At 35.9% G+C, this 26,089-nt stretch overlaps 1 protein-coding gene across 3 annotated transcripts in view; it reads right to left on the reverse strand.

Annotated features, from left to right (window-relative positions):
- Nucleotides 1–8,231: 8,231 nt before the first annotated feature.
- COL24A1 (collagen type XXIV alpha 1 chain) overlaps nt 8,232–26,089 on the reverse strand; it is a 364,391-nt gene continuing 346,533 nt past the window's right edge. For all 3 annotated transcript variants that reach the window (XM_087866074.1, XM_045801865.2, XM_045801864.2), the window contains 5 exons: nt 22,388–22,453; nt 21,187–21,355; nt 15,449–15,558; nt 12,686–12,901; nt 8,232–9,681 (listed from right to left, as the gene is read on the reverse strand). In XM_087866074.1, coding sequence (XP_087722200.1) covers nt 9,535–9,681; nt 12,686–12,901; nt 15,449–15,558; nt 21,187–21,355; nt 22,388–22,453 — 708 coding nt within the window. In that variant the 3' untranslated portion in view covers nt 8,232–9,534. The remainder of the gene's footprint in view (nt 9,682–12,685; nt 12,902–15,448; nt 15,559–21,186; nt 21,356–22,387; nt 22,454–26,089) is intronic.

The raw sequence follows: 26,089 nt of genomic DNA on the forward strand, positions 1-26,089 counted from the left end.
ACGTTTCTCACTTCTTAAAAAACCCATCAATTTTGCTCCACTAGTAAAAATTGTCCAGTTTTCTAAGAAAGTTCTTTTATGGAATTACATTCTTCAGATGCTGTAATATTTTCCCCTGTGATCTCATATTCACCTGGGAATATCAGCAACTTCAGCTGTAATTCATACTTGAAAGGGAGGATCAAAGCCTGAAACTTGGATTGTGATTCTTCTGATTTTTTTTTTTTTTTTCTGAGGTGGCTAGTAAGGAAGAGAGTGGATGAATCTTAAGGTAGAAAGATTCTGATGTTATAGTCGGGGCTCCACTAGAACCACTTGGGCCTTTCATGAGGAGAACATGCCCCATATGCATTTTCCATCCCTTTCAAGAACTACTATATTCTGTGGTATCACCCAGACCCCAGGGTAGAAGGAAGAGAACTGTTGCCAGCCAACCTGTATGTATAGTTATCAGCTTCCCTGATGTTATTCCACCTCCATGGGCAGGTGTCGGGCTAGCCCTGCTGTTGGCCCTTGAGTTAGGGTGGGCTGTGATCCACCCAGGGTAATGCGGGTAGACAAGGGCAGAACCAGAGATACTATCCCTCCATTTTACCCCTTGCCTCCATCAGTGTCCATGTATGACTCTAAGCCTTCCTTACCCCACCACAATGGGCCCCAACTGCCTTTCATCTTCTACAGGCTTCTCAGTTTTTTCTGAAGAGGCTCCGAGCTCCATTAGCACCCTCTCATTTATATGACATCTTTAGGATTAGACTTGGGGACTCCAAGAAATAACAGTGTTATTAATTGTCTATCTTCTTCAGGAACTGGATTCTCCATATTGCTCTTCAAAAATAAGGATGATAGTAACTTTCTGAAATGATTTCAGAGGTGTCCTAAACATCCTTCCTACTGGGCTTCCCATGATATTGCTCAAATTTTTCCAGGATGCAAGCTGTTTTATTATATCCACAAAGATTTCATTACATTTGCAACTTTGAGGCAATGCAGCAATTCCCATGTACTTGTCCATGGACTGTTGTATCAGCATCACCTGGTGTGCTTGATGAGATTTCTGGATCTTTCTGTAAAGGTACTTAATCAAAATAGAGAGAGCTACTGGAAAATCTTTTAACAAGTGTCTCTGTGTGTACTTACGGTGTATAAGCAGGTTTGCAAATCACTGGGCGAAGGCATTACAATTACAGAGTCCAAGATGGTAGCCGCAATAGCTACTGAGCACTTGGAATGTGGTTATCCAAATTGAGATGTGCTGTAAATATAAAATGTACACTAGCTTTCAAAGATTCAGCACATAAAAAAAGAGTGTAAAATATCTCATTAATAACATTTTTATATTGATCACATGTTGAAATGAAAATATTTTAGATATATTAGGTTATACATTATTAAAATTAATTTCATCTGTTTTTTTTTAATGTAGCTACTAGAAAATCTTAAATTACATATGTGGCTTATATATTTCTATTGGGCAGTGCTGCACTAGAAGAGATTATTAGAATTCAAACTCCAATTAGCTGAGATTTAGATAATAGAAATATTCAAGAATCAGTTAGTTGTGGTACTTCATATGTTAATTCAGTCAATAAATATTTGTCTCTTCATTCTTCAAATTGTAGCCTGAGCATCTTTGCAAATCACAAGTCTGATGATGTCAGCCATCTCCTTAAAACCCTTCAATGTTTAATTGCTGCTCTTAGGATAAAGAAGCAAATCCTTATCATGGCCTTGCAAAGATCCCTCATATCTTCTCTTCAGCCTCATGTCTCATTACTCATCCTTCAGATGGAAGTAGGCCCTACTTTCCTAGGGAAGCATTCTTTAGGCACTCCTCCTCCCTCTGATCCAGCCTAGGTCCGAGTTCGTGTGTATGTGGGTGTTTCTTTCAGAGCACTGGTTTCAAGTTGTAATGATATATTCATGAATGCTATCATTGATTAACCATCAGTTTCTCTCCTAGATAGGAAGCTCATTGAGCACACAGCTCATTGCCTTTTTTGCTCAATTTGAATTGCCAATTCAGAGCACAGTCTCTACTTGACAATATGCTACAAAACATGAAGACGTGGAGGACTGGAGCTCCTACTTGCATCACACACTGTGCCATTCTACGTGATTATAAGCATTAAAATCTACACTTTGCTTTCAGGAAGGTCACATTGTAGTGAAGGGAGACAGGCATGTGAAGAGCAGTAACAGCCCACTGAAGCAAGTGAGAAGACAGAATGTGATCCAAAGAGGAAGCAGCATGCTTTCCTTTGTGGGAAAAGTTAGGAAAGGTTTTCCAAGGAGCTAACTTGAAGAAAGAGTAGGAGTTGACCAGGAGGACAAGGCTGGAGAACTTGCCAGGCAAAGTAATGAAAACATATAGTGTGTTCAGAGAACATGAGATAAGTTAGGTATGGCTGGAGTCCACTGACACTGACGAGAAAAGAAGGTGAGCAGGTTGACAGGTGATCAGAGGCCCAGTCACCAAGGCCTTATAGGCCTTGCAGAAAAACTTGGATTTCTTTATCCTAGAGGTGATCAGGAGTCAGTTTCATTTCCTCGGCTTGGGTTCTGAGGTTGGGACACAGAGAAGAAACCGCAGATTTGTTCTGGGTATGATTATTCTTTAGCAGGGGAGCATGACATACTGTGATTTGGATGGGCCTATTATTACAACACAAGTCACTTGTTTCCAAAGAATTGGCTGAATCTATTATTGGCAAAAGTATTATTTGGATCAAACAAACAAATCATGATTCAGGAGGTTCAAACATAATTGATGAGTCTTTAGAGGGATCCAACAATTTAGGTCATTACTATTAGAGGAATCCAGGACCTAATACAGAAGTCCTAACTATTTGCAGCAGGGAAGTACATGAAATAGATTTCTACAAAGATTTTAGAAAAAAATTTCTGAAAAATATTCCAAAATATTTATTCTCTTTTAACACCTGAACCCTGAAGGCAGCAATAATATTGGTTATAAAATCAAACTAAATAAAGTCTGATTGTTCTAATTTCTCACTTCCAACTATTAAAACAAAAACTCATTAGTATCTAGTTAATAAGTCTTGTTCAAAGTTTTTTTATTTTTTCATTGTAGGAGGACTTGGAAAAATATATAGTGTTTTTCTATGGTATACTGGATTATGTACGAAATATTTGGGAATAATTAAAAATTATTTTAACTGCATGTTTTATATAGTGTCTGGGCAATTGTTTTGGTAGTTAAATGGTTTAACCTCTTTTACAAATTGAAACATTCAAGTGAGAAAAATTGAATGTAATATCAAGAAAGTTCAAATAAAGTTTTTATATTCTAATAGTTGAGAGAGATCTTTATCCCTTCATGAAGAAATGTCTTTTTCCTGAAACTGGATTTCCAGTGTCTGCTGCAAGAAATGAGAAGTTTTCTTGAATTTCAACTCTAAATTTATCCTAAACTAGGTACCTTGTCAAGTCAAATTATTTTTAATGAATTGTTACTGGGATTACTTTGCACTTCTGTGCAGTACTGAAATTCCACTCCTAGGTACAGCTAAGATGATAGCTTGGATTCCCCACTAGTTGCTCATCTCTATAAAGGTGCCATTTTTCTAAATTAGCTTTGGATTATACCAGGACGCTGAATCCAAAACACACAAATTGCATAATTGTGTACCCGGGCTATGGTGATAATGACTTAGTCATACCTTCACAGCCAATTACTATGTAGGTAATGGTAGAAAAGTTGTGCTTGAATAGGGCAGAGCACATTACATTGAAGGGTTAGCTTACACTTGTTTCTGAAACTGTAAAAGCTGCTATTCTCGTATCGGAGGACCAAACTTAACTATTGGTCAGAAAATGAGGTCTGTCACAGTGCCTGCTGCTGAACACCATGTTTCTACTGCTCAGGTCATTTCTGTGCCACGAGCAACATTCCCTCTTTTTGTTTATTGTAGTCATCAAATAAACAAAAACTTGTTTCTTACAGAAAGAATGACATTTGTATTTCATTCCAGGTAAAAAGAAGGGATAGATCTAGGTTTTGTGAAGCCCGAGACAATTTAGGGTCCTCTTTATGGAAAATAACTAAAAATTGCTATGTTTTTGCAAACTCTATGAACATAAATGCCCAGGTGAAGACAATTTGAAGGCCATTTCAGGGCCCTAAAGCTTAAATCTATTAGCTTCAATGGTAACTCTGCCTTTACAGAAAGCATATGTCATCTTCTCTTGCTTCTTTCAAGTTCACCTAAAATATGAAGGATGGAAGGAAGGAAAGAAAAGTACAGGAAAGTATATATAGGTGGATAAAGCCAAATAAATATTATCAGTTTAAAATATTAGAAAATAACAATATTCCGTAGGATTCTAAATATGTGCAGAATTAAAATACCTGACAATAACATTCCAAAATGTCAGAGAGAGAGATAAGTGGAGTTAACATTTTATAATATCCTTGAGTTGTCTGAAAAGTAGAAAAGTACTAATTTCTGTGGCTTCTACAAAGTCAAGGATATTTATTACTGTCTTTAAAGTAGCCACTAAAAGAAAATAAAAATAATGTTTAACAAGCTAAAAGAGGGAAAATAGAATAAAAAAATATTTTACCAATCTAAAGGAAGAAAAAGAAACAGAGATGAGGCAAATACAAAATAATAGTAAAATATCAGGTTTAAATGCATATTTAACAGTAATTACTCTAAGAGTCTAAAATTGTCAAAGTAGATTAAAAATAAACAAATCTACAAGCATATGCTGAGTATAACAAATATGCCTAACCAGAATGATGCAGAAAGATGAAAAATAAGGGGATGAACAAAGATGTACCATGTTGACACTAACAAGTTACAACACAAAATTGGCATGGTCCAAGCTAACACGACAAGTAGGGATTGTTTCTCTTTTCACCCTGGAGGGCTAGTTATTAAACATTTACCAGGACACCTCTGAATAAAGCTGTGGTAAATTTGGATGCGACTACTTACAAGTATCAAGCAAAAATATGAAATGTTAAAGTAGAAACAGGAATATCCATAATCACAGTTGGAGATTTTTAACACACCTACCTCATATAATTAGAAGAAGCGGACAAAAAAAAAATTGCCAGTATAGATAAGGAAACAGACACTTAGTGATTTAACCAAGTACCCCAAACTGATGAGTGAGAGGGTTGGAACTGAATTCAACTTTTATGCATCTAAATCCAATATTCCTTCTGCTCTGGTTTTATATCATAAAAAGATTGGTGATATTTACTTATAATGACCACTGTAATTCCTACATTAATATACAAAAATGGGGAGAAAAGGGAGTCGCATTATATAATTATATACTGTTACAGTTGTACCTTATTTCTAGAAATAATCTATGTTAATCTATGTTCTAAAATATATAAATCTATTGTTATAAAACAAATTATGGGGATGGCATGGCTGTAAAACAGATGAATGATTTTATTAAGGGATTCACTACCACCTCCTTGGTGAAAACTAGCATGGAGCTTTATCTATTAAATCTTCAATGATGTTGTTGTTGCCTCAACAAGAGCAGCAGCTAATGCTTACAGAGTGATTACTGGCTTTGTGCTAGGCAGTTTTATACTTTCCCATGGCAATTTATTGAATCCATTCAACCACCAAGTGAGATAATGTTATAGTTAATTTTATGTGTCAGTTTGACTAGCCACAGGTGCCCATGTTAAAAATAATTTCCGGGTGTTTCTATGACAGTGTTTCTGGATAAGTCTTTCAACCAGTGGACTCAGTAAAGTAAATTGTCCTTCTCCCACAAAGTGGATGGGCAACATCCAATCCACTGACGGCCTGAATCAAACAAAAGGCAGAGTAAGGAAGAATGTGCCCCTTTTTGCTTTGTCTGCATGCTTGTGTTGGGACCTCTCATTTTCGCCGGCCACCAGACTGGATTTTAATCCATTGGCTCCCTTGGTTCTCAGGCCTTTGGACTTAACTGAATAACATCACTGGCCTTCCTGGGGCTCTAGTTTACAGGCGGCAGATTGTGGGAATTCTCAGCTTCCATAATTATGTAAGCCAATTCATCATAATGTTCATCAAAGCCAAATCATCATATAAAAACATAAAATAAAAATATTTTTATATATTATGCATATATAACAATATTATATGTATATTACATGTAAATTCTGTATTTCTACTTATATCTATCTATATCTCCTACTGGTTCTATTTCTCTAAGAAGCCTAACTCTTATAGATTTTTACTTTTATTATCCTCATTTTGCAGTGAAGAAACTGAGGCAATGAAAAATAATATACCCAAAGTCACACAGCTAATCCCCAGAGTAGTCTTAACCACTACACATACTATACTGCCTATGATTACATTGATTAAAATGTGCTTTAAAGTTAGTATTTCAAAAACAAAAAAAACCAAAGTAATGTATTTCTATTTTATATATATTTCTTAAATGATATCTAGGAAAACTACTTGTGTCTCTGAAATAAAATATTTTTTGGCGGAGGGAAACAAAAGGTATGGCACATAGACAGAAACTCCAGTTTCTTTCAGTTAGAATCAACCTCTGCTCCTTTTAAAAAACAATTCTATGGTCCTCAAGCAGGAAATCAGACATTTTTGCCATCGCCTTATTTTAAAAAATATGGTAAAATGAACAACATAACATTGATCGTTTAGATCATTGTGTCAATTCAGTTGCATTGAGTACATTCACATGTTGTGCAACCATTATTACTATCCATCTCCAGAACGCTGTCATCATCCCAAGCAGAAACTCTGTACTCGTTAAATAGATAATTCCTCATTTCCACCTCACCCAGCCTCTGATAACCTCTGTTGTATTTCCTGTCTTTGAATTTGTCTATTCTTGGTACTTCAGACAATTAGCCCGTTTTCATCTGGCTTATTTCACATAGCATAATGTTTTCAAGGTAATCAGTGTCGTAGCATATATCAGAATTTCATTCCTTTTTAAGACCAAATCATATTCTATTGTATGTACATACCGCATTTTGTTTATCAATTGATCTGTGGATGCACATTTGGGTTGTTTCCATCTTTTGGTTATTCTGAATAATATCTCTATGAACACTTGTGTACAAAAATCTGTTTGAGTACCTTCTTTCAATTCTTTTAGGTATATACTCAACTGGTCGTATGGTAATTCTATGTTTAACTTTTGAGAAACTGCCAAACTATTTTCCACAATGGCTGCACCATTTTACGTTCCCACCAGGAACATATAAAATTTCCACTTCATCCACATCCTCACCAATGCTTGTTATTTTCCTTTTTTTGTTTTTTGTTTTTGTTTTCTTTTGGATAATAGTCATCGTAGTGAGTGTTAAGTGGTATCTACCTATGGCTTTGATTTTGCATTTTCCTAATAACTAGAGATGTTGAGCATCTTTTCATTTGTTGGCCATTTGTATGTCTTCTTTGGAGAAATGTCTGTTAAGTCCTTTGCCCATTTTTAAATTAGATTGCTTTTTATTTTGAGTTGTAGAAGTTTAATTTAATTAATTATTTAAATTTTGGTGCAAAATGGTGATTTTATTAAAGCACGAGGACAGGACCTGTGGGCAGGAAGAGCTGCAAAGTTGTAGGAGTCTTAGAAAAATACATCCTGGGGATTAATTCCTTATCAGATATATGACTTGCAATTTTTTCTCCCATTCTGTGGGATGTCTTTTCACTCTCTTGATAGTGTCCTTTGATGTTCAGAAGTTCTTAATTTTGATGTAGTCCAATTTATCTTTTTCTTTTTTTGAACATGCTTTTAGGGTCATCTCCAAGAAATCATTGCTAAATCCAATGTCATGAAGACTTTCCCCTATGTTTTCTTCCAAGAGTTTTATAGTTTTAGCGCTTATATTTAGCACTTTGATCCATTTTGAGTTAAGTTTTGTATATGATACCAGATAAGGGTCCAACTTCATTCTTTTGCATGTAGATATCCAGTTTTCCCAGCACCATTTGTTGAAAAAACTGTCCTTTTCCCACTGAATGGTCTTGCCACCTTTGTTGAAAGTCATTTGACCATATGTGCGAGAGTTTATTCTGTGCCCTGACCTCATTTTGTACAAGTAGGAAATAGACTCTATAATCTTCTTATAGGTATGTAACAGATACTTTGTAATAATGCAAATGTACAGAGTACAGAAGGACTGTCGGCAAAGGGCTATCACACATAATAAAAGGATATGGTAACAAAAGAAGAAAAATGAATACCACCAAAAAAGATTTAAAGCATATTTTTATTATAGATAGGTAAGTGTGGTTTGCTGTGGCTAAAGATATGTTTATAATGGATGTACAAGCTTTTCTATATACCAAAAGGTATAATATTTTTTTTAATACTGAACTAACATTTCTTTGACAAGGAAAGTCTGGTGGATGGGCTGAGCCTATTTTAAATGGCTAAAGATTTTTTTTTTCCTGAATGTTGCTTTAAAGACTGGTAAGTTGAATTCTTTTAGGTCCCAACACAGTAAATTTGAGAATAGTGAAATAATATCAATGAATACTACAAAACGTGTAATTCCTATGAAGCAGAAATAATGGTTTTTATAATTTAAAACAGCAGCAATTTCAGAAGATTTGCTGAATTAAAACTTTACAAAATATTTATATACATAGTATCATTCCAGATGATCATGGATTTTTAAAAATAGTATATCACAACCCCAAAGTCTAACCCAAACCTACTACTGGATGTAGCTGGCCTGTAATATTTTTTACAACAATTTAAAAAATAAAAACGAAAGAAACCTCCCAATTCTCTTGTGCATAAGCACAGGTTACAGCGTGCTGGCTTTGATTCCATATCCACAAAGAGAATTTTTAAGTAGAACAAGGACTTCACATAAATAATGTTTTACTTGTTATTAAGTATGTAACCAAACAAATTAAAATAAGTACTAACGACCAAAACATATCTTGATGTAACCAGTACATACACTCTTAAAGAATGACAAAGACGAAAAAAGAAATAAAATAGTCTACGAAAGCCACAAGCACCTTGTTTTAGAAAGAGCACCGAGCAACACAAAAAGGCAACACGTAAGAGGTAGTGTACCACCGGCTAAGATGTATATGCCCATTGGGGACCTGAATACAGCTTAGTGTTTGGGAAAATAAGACATGTGAGACCGTGGCTTGTAATTTTTAGACAGAAGCATCGCACATATGGAAGCATTAGCCAGTATTGCTCCCTAGCGCTCTGCATCTCCAGCTGTCTAATGGGTACTTTGCTCTCAGTCAAAAAATATAGGATATCTGAAGAATTCCATGTTTATAAATTTTCAGTTCTAGGGAATTCTCTAAGAAAGCTCAGATCAATATAATTTTTTAAAGAATTAAATACTTTATCAATTATAGTCCTTTAAAAATGCCTTTTCTCCTTCTTAGGAGGAAATCTTTTCTTCCTGAGATTCTTTAAGATTTAGCCAATGCTTTATTCCATGCATTTCACAATGATAGCATCTTTCTGTCTATATTTTTCCCTCTGCAGCAATTACCTGGCCAACAGCACAAACTCTGAACTAATTCAGAAACCTTAGAGAAAGCACACAGAACTGCTTTCAATGTAGTACTTCCTTTCGGTTTTGAGATGAGGAAGTTTTTGTATTTCAATTACTGGAAGCTGATTAGGGTCCTGGGTGTGAAAAAGGAATTTTGCCTTATGCCAGCTGCCATCTTGAATCTGTAAAACAAGAACAAAATGCTTTGATATGTAATTGTGTCATTAGCAGTCATTCTCAGCAGACAATGCCCTTCATTACCAGACAGCGTAGATTTAGCTTAAGGATTAGAGATAATGAATAGAAAGTCCTTAGCGCCAAGTAAGTGCTGGCATAGAGTAGTGCTCAATGGTAACAATCACCATGACTAATTGAAAACATGGGTTCATCCTTTTCTCTAAATGGCTGTGTGTATTCTGATTTTTCAGTCTCAAGGACTAAGGCTAGGCTTCTGCTTTTGTTGTCTGTGGGTCACTGGACCAGGTATGAATTAAAAGGCTGTACTATTCATAATATGAGTAACACCCATCTGTTCTGTGTTCCTTTATTTGGGGCTGATTCTTTAGGATGGGCATTCTTGGATGAAAGGCAATGAGCTCTCAACCTCTCTGAACTTTAGGCAGGAAATAACCAGAATTGCTCAGTCAGAAGGAAATTATAATTATGTTAAATCACCTTTTAGGTTTCTTTTTTCCAGTCTGTGGTTACTGTTTATATAGTTCTTCCCTCTCTTCTTTCTAGGCCTGTTTTTCTTATTACTGTATGCTCTTTTTTTTTTTTCCTGACAAATTGTACTATGGAACAAAAACATATCATAAAATCTCTTATGATTAAGATTCAACAAGACAAAATAGAGAAACACAACTGACTAGTTTTGTGAAGCTTTTTATTAAGGAGTTTATTCACTTAACTCTTTTACAGAATTATTGTGATATAGATTTTAACATTTGAAGGATCCTTAGTGATTATATAAGCTATAAATTCCATTTACTAGTCATCAGCTCGGTGTGTGTGTGTGTAATACACCATTAGATTAACTCGTTAAGTCCTTCAAGCAGTATCTATTGAATATGAAGTACAACTGGCATGGCTGAATAAGGGGCAATCCTCTATTTTCTTTTCTTTTCTTTTTTTTTATGATTTTTTTATTATATTATGTTAGTAATCCTCTATTTTCTAACAGTGCTTGGGAAATACGAAGACGAATAAATTAGTTCTGGCTTTTGAATACTAGCAGCTTATAAATCTAGTTGGAAAGGGGAAACACAAACACATAGACATAACACAAGACAACATATGGTGAGTGCAGTATAAATAACGTAGACAGTGAGCACTAAATTCCTCATTTCCAACTGAAGTACTTAGGGAAACCTTTGGGTTCAGAATTCAGAATTTAAAATGGGCCTTCAAGTATGCCTAATTTTTTCACTTGGTTAGAGCGGTAGAGAAGGCATTTCAGAGAAAGATAATGACATGAGTAAAAACAAACATACAAACAAAAAAACTGTTGGAAAAATAGAAGATGGTTGCAAAAATAAGCCTAGCATGGGGATGAAGTGCAGATCTTGATAGAAATCCAGGCGCCACCATTCTCTTTATATATAAAACATGAAAAATGAAAACTTATCTCACACAGTTGTGAGGATTCAATGAGATTTCATTTAAAGTACCTAGCAGTATAGTGTGGCATGGGCTTTGGAGTTATACACACCTAGGGTATATTTCTTGCTCTCCACTAATTAGCTACATGACCTTGAGCAAGTTATTTAACCTCTCTGTGCCTTCACTTTCTTATTGATAAAATGAAACTTCTTTACAAAGCTGTTATAATTAAATAAAATAATGTATGTAATACAGGGTAACAGCTATATAATAAGGCCCCAAGGACTAATAGTAGGAATTATTGTTGAGATGATGATGATGAAGAAGAAGAAGAAGGAGGAGGAGGAGGAGGAGGAGGAGGAGGAGGAGGAGGAGAAGGAGGAGAAGGAGAAGAAGAGATCAGTTTGGCCATACTTTAGTGTTAACAGCCACTGAAAGCCCAAACTAGAAAGGTAGGTTGGGGCCTGGCTGTTTTAAGTGCTAAACAAAGAGCTGATAAGTTTAGATTGTGTCTCAGAGATAGTAGTGAGTCACTCAAAGTTTCCGGAGAAAATTATAAAAGTTAAGTGAGTTTGTTGATAATATTGATCTCTTTGCTTATAGAGAATGAGCCTATATTTCTGTTTGCCTCTCATTTGTCAAATACTCAACCACTGTTTGTCTGAAAATAAAATGCTGTGAAAAAGTAGAGTCCCCTGGAAATGTTAAGAGATGTTAAATCATGGGCTTCATGGTATATAAGAACAGGAAACCATGCAACTTAAAGTCATTAATGATACATATGTAGAGTGGATACTCTTTATAACAGGGTTGGGAAACTCTTCTGTAAAGGGCTAGGTAATAAATGTTTTAGGTTTCATAGTCTGTCCCATTTATTTAACTCTGTCATCATAGTGTGATAAAAGCCATAGATAATAAGTAAACAAATGAGTATGGCTATATTCCAATAACATTAATTTATAAAAACAAGTGGTGGGATGGATTTGGTCTGTGGACTGCAGTTTGCCGACACCTGCTTCATACCACAGTATTTTAAAATTATAGATTTTTCATAACATTTGTTATTTAATTTTAATTAGAAAAATGGGCTATGATTCAAATATTGATTGGTAGGGCCAGTCAATCTGCAATTCTGCCCATATCTGGCATCAGATATAAGGACTGACAAAATAAAATACAACGGACTTGCCTCTATAACATGTCTTCCATACATAATGAGATGTAAAATTACAGTAGTGAAACTGTATGAAATAAATCTATTTATTTATATGCTCTTTCTATCCATGCAGGGGTAATAGAAATACTTTACATGAGCAATAAAAAATAAATTTATGTGTTAATGCTTGTTTTGCATATAAAAATCCATGGATGACCAGTGGGTGTGACAGAAGTTGACAGGATATGATAAAAGCAAATGATTGACTCTGAAAAATGTAATGTTATTACAAATAGGGCACATTAAAACTTACTATCCTTCTGGATCTTCAGTTTGCAATTAAAGTCTTATCCCCATTATTTTAATTTTATGGCCCTATCAATTTTATGTTAGTTATACTGAACAATTCTAAAAGTGCCATCACTTACCTTGCAGTCATCTGAAAGCACCTTAGGTTCAAGTAGAGTGTTTTCTTCAAAAATCTGGCCATTCCATCCCTTGAAACCAATAGGCAATCCTGAGCCACTTGACTGAGCACTTGTCCACAATGGCGTGTTTAGACAGTGAATGGTGATGATATGAGTGGCTTCTGAGCTCAGTAAGTGAAGGAAGTTCATCTGGACTTTTCCAACTCCAAACTCCAACTAATGTCACAGAAATAATATATAGGTTATAAAATGTGGCAATTGAGAAACTTATAATTTGGGAGAATCTGAGGAAAGTCCTTGAAATACAGCCTTGAGAAAGCCCCTTTCCTTGGCATTTAAGTGCCAGTCAAGAGTATGCCAATAAATGCTTAACCACTGGCTCTTGCAGAGGTGGAGTAGGGAGGCTAATCCCTGATTACAGCATTTTCCAATTTCCATGGTGTACATACTCCTACCATGGCTGACTTAGGCAATCATGGTGGTATCACCGAACATGGAGTTGGAAAGGGGTGTTAACAATAGGGTATCCTGAGTCTCTATGAGCTGGCTTCAGTATACCATTCGGCTACCAGACATGACAAAAAAAAATGAAGGTAATTTTCATAATGTTATCTAAAATGCATTAATTATTTGTTGTTGATTAATGCTTTAATAATTTTTTCCACAAAAATCTGAAATTGTCTATAGTTTCCTTTGAAGAATTTTTATTTTGGGTTTTCAAAGATAAGCTACAAGTTGTAATTATATCTTGTTGAGTAGTTTTGACTATGAGAGCCTTTAAAGACAAGGACAGAATCCTATTTTTTGTGTTGCCAGCCCCTAATACAGTTCCAGTCATAGAGTGGAGTCATCAATTAATGTTTATTGAAATGAACGAATTCATGGACAAGTATTAATAATAAAGTCAACAATATGGGGCAAAATCAGAGCAAGGAGGTCAGACTGCAGAGTTCCCTGGCTTGGACAAGGTTTTGACATTATTATTATTATTTTATTATTATTCAAGCAGATGTATTATCATAACATAAGTGAACAAAAGTGGTTTCTACAAGGAATTTATATTAATTTCCAAACATAAAATTAGAAAAATATCAGTTATGAGGTATCAGAAAAGGAAAAAAATAAAATGACAACAACCAAAAAAGTAAAAGGAACAGAGAAGAAAGGCTAAGGAAGGTCAATGAGGATGAAAACATGGAAGGATCATAAGGAACATTAGAGTTTAAGTAGTTCAGATTCCTTTATTTTACAGCTGAGAATTACAAACTTGTAAACTATTTAACCTTTCTGAACCTTAGTTTCTTTGTTGGTAGAGTGGAGTAAGACGCAACATGGCAGGATTGTTTTAAGGATTTAAGGTGCCAAATGTCACTTACCTAGCACAGTGCCTGGCGTAGAGTAGGCTCTTTGGTGGCTCAGAGTATCATTTGCCAGGTTAGTAGAGGGATAGAGACTAGAACCCAGGTCCCTGATTTCAAGTCTACCGTTCTTTCTACTACCTGCCCAGTCTTTCTCAGGTTGAGTTTATGGATAGGAGAGATGGGAGAGTTGATTCAGTCAAGGAAGGAATTGGAATGCAGCCACTTCATTGTTCCTGTCTCCTTTGTACACACCTCCCGGTCTCATCTGTCTTTTATGATAATCCAAATAAAAATGCTGGGCCAAATCCAGGGGAATGAGGATGGTCATGCAGATATTTTGGAAGTAGGACTATCATGCTGCTCTTCATCAGAGGAACACGGATTCCCTAGGAATGGAAGAATCTTTCCTGCCTCTGCTTTGAGAGTAATAACGGTGAGTGCCTACTGCGATGAACTGGTGAAACACCCTTAATGAAGAGGGATATTTTAGGAAAGGGAAGGGAACAATAAGCAGCTAGAGGGACTAATAGACTGCCCATGTTAGCTGCTGCCTCTTTATGATGGACCAAACATACAAAGGGCAGGTTTATCAGTTCTTTGTCAATGAGAAATAAGTTCTTGGTAATAATGCCAAACTGATTTAACCAGAAAAAGAGAGAAATGCAGTTTTGATTTCTTCAGTATCTGTTACAGGTAGAACTAAGCTATAGGTTTTACAAATGTTTATTATAATCCCAGTATCATACCGAACTACCTTTCATTCATTTTATTATATTTGAAAGAAGTTTTAAAAAAATATTCAGTGGATGTTTAAGGGAGTTTTTTTGTGCCAAATCATCAAAAATAGCAAGCTTTGTGGCAAAATTCCTCTTTTAATGATGTCATTTTCAGAAAACCTTAAGGTAACTGATTACTAATTATAAACATTGCAGTTGTTTGGGGATTTTCTAATGTATGTGTATGCATAAAAACATAGGTTCCACATTTTTTTTTTTTGAAAGACTGTGCATGAGTGGGGGTGGGAGGGGCAGAGGGAGAGGGAGACAGAGAATCCCAAGCTGACTCTCTGCTGAGATCACAACTTGAGCCAAAACCAAGAGTCGGCAGCCCAACTGACTGAGCCACCCAGGTATGCCCCCTCCAACATTTTTAAAAGGAAATTAAAAAGCATTATCAGTAGACTAAGCCATGACCTGTCAATCATAAAATACACAATCGAAATTTCAAGATTCATTAGAATTATTTTTTAAAAACAAATAATTTTTTTTTCTTATATATGGTAGAGAATGATACCTTGCTTCCATTCATAAAAATCACAATTATTTAAAGTGACAGAATTTAAAAAATTATGTTCACTGATACTGGGCAAGTACAGGCATATATTCTATAACTCAATACATACCTTTGTTACAGAAACAGGAGATAAACATGTCTGACCACCAGCACTGAAATTACAGAAAACCTCAATGGCATCTGAAGGGCATCCGAGATTTGGATCAATCCAGTATTTTCCTATTAATTTATTGTAAAACATAAAAATATATAAATTCCATACTAAAACATATTTGAACCATCATTACAAATTATCATATTTTAAATATATATTTTTACAGACTTAACTATAAAAAAACTTAGATTATAAAGATGTTTACATTTAGTCAATAAATGAAAGTGGCGAGCATTATGTAAAATTGATACCAAAAATACTGTATTTTTTCATATACCTATCAATTTAAAGGCATTTTATAATTTCAACAAAAAATGATAGAATGGCTGAATATATGGCTCCTTTCCACAGATGAGCTCATCTTCTTAAAGGGAACTGTCTAAAGTTACATAGTTAATAGAAAAGTTGCAGTTGATGTGGGGTACGTGTATACATCCGTTCTGTCATTACAGAGTTCAAAAATAAATAAATAAATATATATAATGTATATATATATTATATATAGATTGTTCATATATATATATATATTTATATATATATATATATAAAACAGAAACAACTTCAATCTCCCTGAAGTAAAATATTACTTTTATAATTAGAATGAAAATAATAAAACATCCTTTGTTTTCAGAAAGAAAATGTACAATTAAATGGTTATCATTTTTGTGCTTTCCTCATCAGATTTGTGAGTGAGAAAAACTGGAGTCCCTGCAGCCTGTGTAGGCCCGCCAACCTTTGTCCTCACTGAATCCCAGCAGCATCAAATGGAGACTTAAAGTCAGCCTACAAGAAATACTCAGGCTGAAAAAGTATTGATCTAGTATCTTAATTTCAGAGTAACAAGCTCAGAATATTGAAGTAGCACCTTATTCTAAAAGCAAAGACTAAGAATTTTTGAATGAGATAGCCCTGCTTTTTTGCATTAAGAAGGCAAGACAATCAAGCAGTACTTGGCAAATGTCATTTCTGCCGTAGGTAGAAATCCTTGTCCGTTCCATCCTTTCCCTATTGCAAAGATTCCTCTGCCTCACTCTGGGCTTCCAAAATATCCTCAACTCTTCTTTCCTCTACTATTCTACTAATCCTTCAAAATGAATACTTGCTAAGCTGGTGGCTCCAAGAATAGGGACTGTCCTCTACTGCAGCGTTTTCAAATTTTAGCAGCATTAGAACCATCTGTTAAAACACAGAGAGGTGGGCCCCATCCCCAGAGTTGCTGATTCATTAAGCTAGGGCTTGAGAATCTGTATCTCAACAGAATCTCATTCTGCTCCAGGGACATTTGAAGAACCACTGATCTATTGAGATATGGAAGAAAGGGGTGAAAGAAATCCTATCCTCTGGTCCCTTTTTGTCCCCTTCCCTCAGAATTTTGGACATTTTGTAAAGTTTATAGAAATCAGTGCTGGATTTTTTACCAGGATCTACCAGGATTGCAGGCTTCCAATCTTATCTATGGGATAAACACATTATCTTCACTATTATCTCTTCTCTTCCAGAGAAATAGTATCCTTCTATTACGTGAGCTAATACATTCCTTATAAAAAGTTTTCCATCAAGCAAACTCTCAGTCATATAGGGTAGAATTGTTTGAATTCAGGCATTATGTTGTACAACGGTGACCTGGTAAGGACTTCGTAATAAAGCACTACGCCATGATATACCTTTTGTAGGCCTAAATGTTCTAACCCCAAACTGACTCATGAGGACAGTGCTTCTCTTGCAGCCCTTTCAAGTTTTGCCACAGCCTCTATTAGCAATGTGCCTGAAGTGTCTTCGTTGCTCTTCATTGCCACCTCCATTCTCCCTATTTTTTCCCTAAAATAACTTCATGGTAAAATTACTGTCATTACATTATATCATCCATTACCTTTCCTGTTGCATCTTTCTTTTCTTTCTTTCTTTCTTTCTTTCTTTCTTTCTTTCTTTCTTTCTTTCTTTCCTTCTTTCTTTCTTTCTTTCTTGATTTTATTCATTTATTCGACACAGAGAGAGTGCACGTGTGCAGGCATTATCAGTGGGAGGGGGCAGAGACAGAGGGAGAAGAAGGCTCCCCACTGAGCAGGGAGCACTAAAATGCAGGGCTGGATCCCAGGACCCTGGGATCAAGACCTGAGCCAAAGGCAGACACCCAAGCAACTGAGCCACCCACGCGTTCATTCACTTTCTTTGAAGATTTTACCATTGGATGGCTATCACTTTCACTAAATCTATCTATGACCCAATTCTTGGTGATTTTAAATTCACATGGATAGCACTTCCAATACCTTGGCCTCTCAGTTCCTGGAACTCTTCTGCCAATGTCCTCATACACTTCCCTGCTCCCCTTATTATCCCATTCACTTTAACCATTAACTTCCCATGCCATATCCTAGCCTTTGTTGTTACCTACAACTAGAATTCTGCCATAATTTCACCTCTTCTCTTTTAAGCTCATTCACACTGGTGTCCTGACTCTAATAATTCTTCCATCCTGTCAGGACCTAATATTCATTGATACTACCACTTTTTTCATCATCCCTCAAAATCATATGTTCAATTCCCTTCCTACCCAAGTAAAACCCCTAGTCCTTTACTATAATTACTTCCTTGGAGACTTCCTTAACATCCCTGCCCTGCCTCGCTTCAACGTACTTGTCTTATAAAGTCCCTACCTTATAAAAGTCCAGTTTTGTGCCTCATCTGTGCCTGAAGTTATGCAGCTAAATGTGGCTAAAGAAAAATACAACTATGCTGACTGGACTCACTTTAAATTCAAATGTTTGTAAGGCTGCCAGACAACGACACTTTCCCTTGTTAGTTCCCTCTGTCACTCTCCTAGTTAACTGTTTAAAACCTTTTCTTCTTCCCTCACCTTTATTATACCTATTCCTTCATCCTTATTCTTGACTGATAATCTTTCAATTTCACTGCGACAACTAAAGCAATCTGAAAGGAACTTCTATAACCTCCCACTACTACAACTATTTACCTACCTGTCCTTGCTCACATATAATCTGCCTTCCTTGTTATTATTGTGAAGAAACCGTGTTCCTATATAAGGTTTACCTTGTCTATTATACCTTCAGTTTCAAATTTTTCCTCTCTTATTTTGCTTTTGAGTCTAATTCTGTTTGCTGTTTCTGCCAGTTCTCATTCGGTGTTTTATTAACCAATACGCCTCATTATCATTGATTGTGTGAGGGGCACTGTATTTGAGAAATGATTTGTGGAAATAATTTGAGCCCTAGGATGATGGTATATTGTATAAAAGACTTTTGTTTCTGTCAAAATGGGGTGGGGGTACTAACAGTGTGGAACCATTTTAGTCCAAGTTCAAAGCTTAAGATTCTGATCTACCTTCATGATATGAAGCTAGGCTACAGTCTGTATGAATGTCTCTTTTCTTTTGGTTTATGTTTGCTCTTAGAGTGGAGCCCTTTGAAAGCCTAAATCCCCACACTTCTTGGGCCACAGATTCCATCTTTTGACTCCTAGCCCCATGAAGCCACCAAAAGTGGTATTTAATTTGTGCAAAACTAAAAGCAGTTCTTTTCTTTTTTTTTTTTTTAAAGATTTTACTTATTTATTTGACACACAGAGAGAGACAGCCAGCGAGAGAGGGAACACAAGCAGGGGGAGTGGGAGAGGAAGAAGCAGGCTCATAGCAGAGGAGCCTGATGTGGGGCTCGATCCCAGAACGCCGAGATCACGCCCTGAGCTGAAGGCAGACACTCAACAACTGAGCCACCCAGGCGCCCCAAAACTAAAAGCAGTTCTAAGTGTGTTCATCTCTCTGCTGTCTTCAACATGTTGGCTTGAAATATCCTCACTATTTTGTTAGCTATTTGACGCTTTTAACTTAAAAAAAAATTAAAAAAAAATGTAGCCAGGCAATTTGAATTACCTGCTTCATTACTGGAAATGGACACTCTCTGGCTCTATAATTTTCTCTTAAAACCAGATAAAGTTTTAACCACTACCATTACTCTAAACTATTCTTGTGAAGGTCATCATAGAAATTCATGCTGCTAAATCCAGTAGCCTTTCTCAGTCTTAACTTTACCCGACAGGCACCCAGTCAGTCTCTCCCTCCTCAGGCATAATTTTCTTCACTCCACAGGCATCTAGTTTTCTTCCTATCAGGTATAGCTTCTTAGTTTTCTTTGCTAGTTCCTCCTCATTTCCCTGATCTCTAAACATTGAAGACCCCTAAGGCATAGTGTTTAGACCTCTTTGCTTTTCCTTCTCCACTTATTCTTTAGGGAGTCTTAAGCAGTTATAGGGCATTGGATGCTATTTATATGTAAGTGGATTAAGTTTTTACCCTAGCCAGGACCTCTCTCTTTAATAACCACCTGCCTCCTGGACATTCTTACCTGATGCTTAACAGACATCTCAAATGAAATGTACCTGAAACTGAACTCCTGATCTTTTCTCTAAAACTTGCTTCTCCATCTCTCTTCTAGTAACCCCACACTTCCATCTGTTAGTCAAAAACCTTGTTAGAGTCATCCTCTATCCTTTTATTTCTCTCTTAACCCACATCCAATTATCATCAAAAACTGCTGGTTCTACTTTAAAGCATAGCCAAAGACTCGATCATTTCTTATCACTTCCTCTGCTACCAACTCTAGTTCAACCCATCATCATCTCTTTCCTGGATTTTTTCAATGGTCTTCTCAGTGGCTTCTTTTACTCTTGTCTTCATTATATTTGCAATACATTAGCCAGAGTAATATTTTAAAAAGCTAAGTCAAATCATACCATTTCTTTGTTGAAAAACTTCTGATGGCTTCCCACCTTATTCAGAATAAAAGCTGGAGTCTTGTGAGTAGTCTATAAGATCCTATATAATCTGGCTTTTTCTATCTTTCTGACTTCATTTTCTACCACTTTCCCCTTATGCACTCTCTTCTAGTCACACTGGCCTTCTTGCTAATCCTAGAAAACACTAAGGACACGCACTTCCAGGGCCTTTGCAGGTGTTCTTTCTGCCTGGAAAGCTCTTTCCCTAGATTTCCTGTAGCTTGTACCCTTACCGCCTTCTGATATTTCTCAAATGCCATGTTCTCAGACATGTCTTATCTAACTACTATATTTAAAACTACCCCCATTCCACCTTCTACCATAGCCCCCTTCCCTGCTGTTTTGTGTTTCTCTATAGCATTCATTGCCTCCTAGTGATGAAAATACCTTTGGGCATTAAAACCTTTCTGATACCTTGCAATCCATACACTTAGCTATTTTTCCTACAAGGAAAGCAGACCTTGAATTAGATTTCAGGCACTTGTTTGTCTTAAAATGTCTTTGTTCCTTTCAATTCTATAGAATTACAGTTTTATGACTTCAAATATGGGAAAGAATCAAACTTAGAATTACTATAGGTAGCTGTAACTATAAATATTAGTTTAGTTTTTGTGGTAATCTAGGGCAAGAAATATCTACAGAAGTTAAGCTTTTTATCAATATAAATAAAGTGAATATTTTCATTGCACTTTTAGTGGAAGTATGTGTTTTTGGACAAGAATGTGTAAGTGTGTGTGTGTTATGTGGCATATATGTATATAGGTCAAACAAAATATGCATTACTATTCACCCTACAGAAGGATATAACATTTTTTTTTTCAAATCAGCATATGTGTCACTGTAAATCTTAAACACACTGAAATGATGAAATCAGACATCAGAGTTTGAACAAACCAAGAACTTACCATCTGATACTTTGTGTTCACAGTTAAGCAAATCTTTACAGATTCGTGCTGGGTTATCTCGTGTGCCAAGGGGATTCTTGATGCTGTGCAGTAACTTGCTAAGGTAGTTCAGGGTTTTGAATATCTCAGCACTGTAGTCAATTAGAGTCACTTCGGTATTCTGGTAGCTCTGCCAAGTCATCAGAGGAATCATATCAGCAAAACAGCATACAGCAATACGTGACCCTGATGACCAACATGGACCAAGGCAGAAGAAAAATGTATTCTTCTTGTATGCAATGAGTTGGGAGTAGGGTATAAAGAACAGTTTATATTTAAATAAAGACCTATGTGTATATTTTATTAATCTTGATCCTAAATAAGAGATTAAATTTACTCTAAAGGCCTAGTTTTCAAACTAACATAAAACTTAATAGGGGCGCCTGGGTGGCACAGCGGTTAAGCATCTGCCTTCGGCTCAGGGCGTGATCCCGGCGTTCTGGGATCGAGCCCCACATCAGGCTCTTCAGCTATGAGCCTGCTTCTTCCTCTCCCACTACCCCTGCTGTGTTCCCTCTCTCGCTGGCTGTCTCTATCTCTGTCGAGTAAATAAATAAAATCTTTAAAAAAGAAAACTTAACAATCATTATGCTTACTGTAGTATAATATTTTAAAGAAAACTATGCATTGAATAGAGTTTAAATAAGAAAAATGAGTAACAGGGGCGCCTGGGTGGCACAGCGGTTAAGCGCCTGCCTTCGGCTCAGGGCGTCATCCTGGCGTTATGGGATCGAGCCCCACATCAGGCTCCTCTGCTATGAGCCTGCTTCTTCCTCTCCCACTCCCCCTGCTTGTGTTCCCTCTCTCGCTGGCTGTCTCTATCTCTGTCGAATAAATAAATTAAAAAAAAAAATGAGTAACAATGATAGATCCCATTTTAAGAAATGGCTAGGCTTCATTTAACTATTTTCTTCTAAAGTATCTAATTCTTCATTTAAAAATTCCTTAAATGTATTACATTTTTGTTTTAATGTTTTCCTTAAAAAAATCCCATGCATATATTTCTGTTTATTAAAAATGCTTACTTTGTCCTTAAAAACAGTTTCATTATGTTCAATCTGTTTTAAATACAATCTTTGAGATAAAGCCACATTTTGGACTCTGAAAAAACTTTCTGCTTGTCTATTGAGAGTGCCAATGTAAATAAAGCCAGATGTATTACCTCCATCTGTAAGGCAGAGTGCGATTCAGTCAAGGCTTGAATAGCAGCATTGATATCCATTTGTTTCTGTGTAAAACAAAACCATTTGAGATTAGCAGTAACATCAACACTGAGTACTCTAAAGTAAAAGCTGTAAATTCTGAAAGCCATGCTATTAAAGTATACTAGAGTTATTATCTGAAGGGGGTTTGTAACTCTTATGGTTAGACAGATCTTGCAAATTTTGCCTGGATATCTGAAAGGACAATATGCTGCCTTCGTCCAAATCTCAAAAGTCTCCTAATTAAAACAGGACCAAAGTCTAGAGCCATCAAATGAAAAACTATTTGCCACTGCTACATAAAAACACACACAAAAGTTACTCAAATGGAAGAGGAATGAAATATGACCCCCTCAGTTAATAAATTGTAAAATGAAGAATAAATAACTGTAGTAATTTATAACAGTTACATTTTTGGAAGGAAAATATAATAAAATACTACTGTCCTGAGGTAGTCACCACATTCGTTTAATCTGATACTTTTGCGGTCTTAAAAACAATTTCTAAAGTTGGAAAATGCACCATTAGTCCCAAAAGAAATAATACAGCATGAATCCAATCTCCTCCTGTATTTAATAAAAGATATTTTTAGAGAAAGGCTCAGCATAACCATTAGTAAAAGTCTTTTTGTATTTTATTTTTTAAAAAGCTTGGAAACTAAGAAGCATGAGTTAGGAGAAACTTCTGTGAAATGGCATCTGTGTCAACAAATCAAGCAATCTAATTTCTTTCAGAATGATTGTGCCACTAAGATATCTTTTTACTTGGAGGGCCATACAATAAAAACTGTTTTCAACAGATCTCTCATAACTCATGGGTAGTAATTTGAAAAACTATTTAAAATGATGGGACAATCAATAAAATGCACTCTTCCTTGCCTCAACATGTGGTTTTCATACTGGAAAATAATTGAATCATTCTGTATATATATACTGCCAAATAATGTGATACATACTGAGGACAAAACAGTAAGCTAAAAAGAAAACTGCCCTTGTGAAGCTGAAGTTTAAGGGAGAGAAAGGCACTAATTAAACCTTAAAACCCCATAATTACAAATTGTGATATGTGCTAATGAAAGAAAAAGTGTGCTTGGACCCATAAAGAGATTAGGGGCTTTCAGTGAAATCTGGAGGAGAAGAGCTTTGGAAGGAATAGGTCAGGGAAGGTTTCTCTGAGATAGTGACATCTGATCTGATATCTGAACACTAAATGTGAGGAGAGTGGATGGGAGAGCTTTCCAGGCAGAGGAACAGCCTTGCACAAAAGCTATCAGATAGAGAAGCATGGTCTATTCACAAAGCAGAAAGTCATCCGTTCTGGTTCTATGCAGAATAATTCTGACCATCATGCCTGTGTGGATGAGCAGATTTTGGGCATGGGTCACATAAAAATATTGGCACTAAACATGGGCAACTGAATCAAGTACTAAATAGTAGCCACCTTTATATTTCCCAGTTGGTTTGTGATTAGGGCTTTGATCTTAGAAAACCCCGCATAAGAGTTCTCAAACTCTTCAGTTCAATAACTTTTTGCACTTTTAAATATTATTAAGGGGCTTAAAGAACTTTTATTCATGTGAGTTATAACTTTTAGTATTTACCACAGTAGAAATTAAAACACAATTCTAAAACTATTTGTGTTAACTGCTTTAAAATAATCCATATGTTAATACAAATATTTAAATGAAAAATAACTATTTTCCAAAACAAAAAAGGGTGAGAAGAATGGCACTGTTTTACACGTTTGTAAATATCTTTAAAGTCTGGATTGATAGAAGATATCTAGATTGTCATATTTCTTTCAGTATTCAGTCTCTTATGATATGTTATTGTAGTTGAAATACATGAAGAAAATCTGGCCTTATAGAGATATACAGTTGGAAATAGGATTCTCTTATTTTATTTTTTGAAAACATTTTATTTTTTTATTTGACAGCATGCCCTGGCAGAATAGGGAGAGGGGCAGAGGTGAAGGGAGAGGGACTACCAGATACCACCCTAACAATGGAGCCCAAGGTGGGTACATCCCACCACCCTGATAGGAAATAGGATTATTTTAGTAGCCTTTTCAGATCATTGTGGATATTCTTCTTTGATACTATACCAAAACTTGACAAATAATAGTTTCTTAAGGGTTAGTTGAAATGTGAACTCTGAAATCAAGTCTATGAACTTTTTGTGCTTTTTATATTAAAATCTATTGGTCTATCTTAAACTGTGGAAGAATCTTTTATGTGTCCACAATTTTGTTAACATTGTGCATTGCTTATTTAGAAAATACCGATTCATGGAATTATGCAGATCTTCCAAATACTGACACATTTCATTATTAATATCACACGATTGCATTCGTTAGTATCATTGCCAATCTCATTAGAAAAATATAAGTACTGGGAAGCCATCAAACACAGTGGTAGATACAAGTTTTCCCGAATTTTTAATTTTTGCTTGCAAGTTTAAGACTTATTGGCATCAACTTCTATCAGTAGTTTTCTTGAAATGACAGGCTCACTTAATTCATGTTTAAGGAAATATCTGCCAAATACTCATGTCTGTATAACACTGTTAGTCTGTCAAGTAAATACGGTGTACTATGAAAAGAGCTACTAGTTCAGTTTCTAACCAAAACAGCTGCACAAGTGCTTTCATTTGAGGCAAACACTATGCTTCAGTATGCAGCCGAAGTGTTCCTTTATACGTTCTCCTATTTCATCACACAGATTATTAAAAAGCTGTATAGTTAAGACCGGTGTATTTAGGAGACAGAAAAAACAGTGGAATAATGACGTCCCAGAATTTTCTCTCCTATAAAAGCAATGAGAAAACTGGAAAAAATGTCAGAATGAAGCTTTCAGGATTATGGAAATTAACAAAATGCTTGCAGCAATGTGAGGAGCATTTATTTAAGAAAAATAGCTGAATCTCGGTAAGGCCAGTGAGCTTCTTAACGTAACTTTAATTTGCCCTATTCCCATGTCTTCCTTTCTTTCTTCTTTTCCCCCCACTGTCCTCCTTTTCAGTTCTGTAGTAGCTAAAAAACAACAGCAAAAACAAGAAGCCTAGGAGCCATAAGGGTGGGGGGAGAAGAATGGGGTTGGAGTTGCTTCAAAGAATCATTTCCAGTGAATTCTCATTATCTCAGGACCTGGTAGTTCCCTGGAAGACACCACTTGCAAAGCTGTCTTTATTTTACCTGCCTCACAGCTCATTCAATGCAAAACACCTTTTCCCCCCGGGAGAATTTTCCAAAACTTTTAGAGGGAATTGTTTAACTTTGTGGCTGTCTGGAGCACTGGAAAACAGCAAACAATAAGCTAACAAAAAGCTTACAAGAAAAAGATAGGGAATAAGATGTCCACAGAGACTGAAAAGCTTTGACATATTTCTGGAAATCTAGAAGTCCATGTACATATGTAGGGTTGTGCACATGTTTAGAACATATCTGATAAGGCCCTAAGTTCTCTCCTCTGGTTTTCAGTCTCTGTGAAATCAGGAAGTTAAAGCTAAGGTATAGTTTTTAAAAGTTGCCTGGCTGAGCAATGAAGGGGTGCTCCAACACACACAGAAACATTGGTAAAAACTGGGAGATTTACTGGTTCTGCCACTTAAGGAACTCTCTCTCTCCGATTGTTATCACTAAGCTGAGTAGACTTTAGGGGTCAC

This window comes from Ursus americanus, chromosome 12 (genome assembly GCF_024610735.1).
Source record: "Ursus americanus isolate L20-20 chromosome 12, mUrsAme1.1.p, whole genome shotgun sequence".
NCBI lineage: Eukaryota > Metazoa > Chordata > Mammalia > Carnivora > Ursidae > Ursus > Ursus americanus.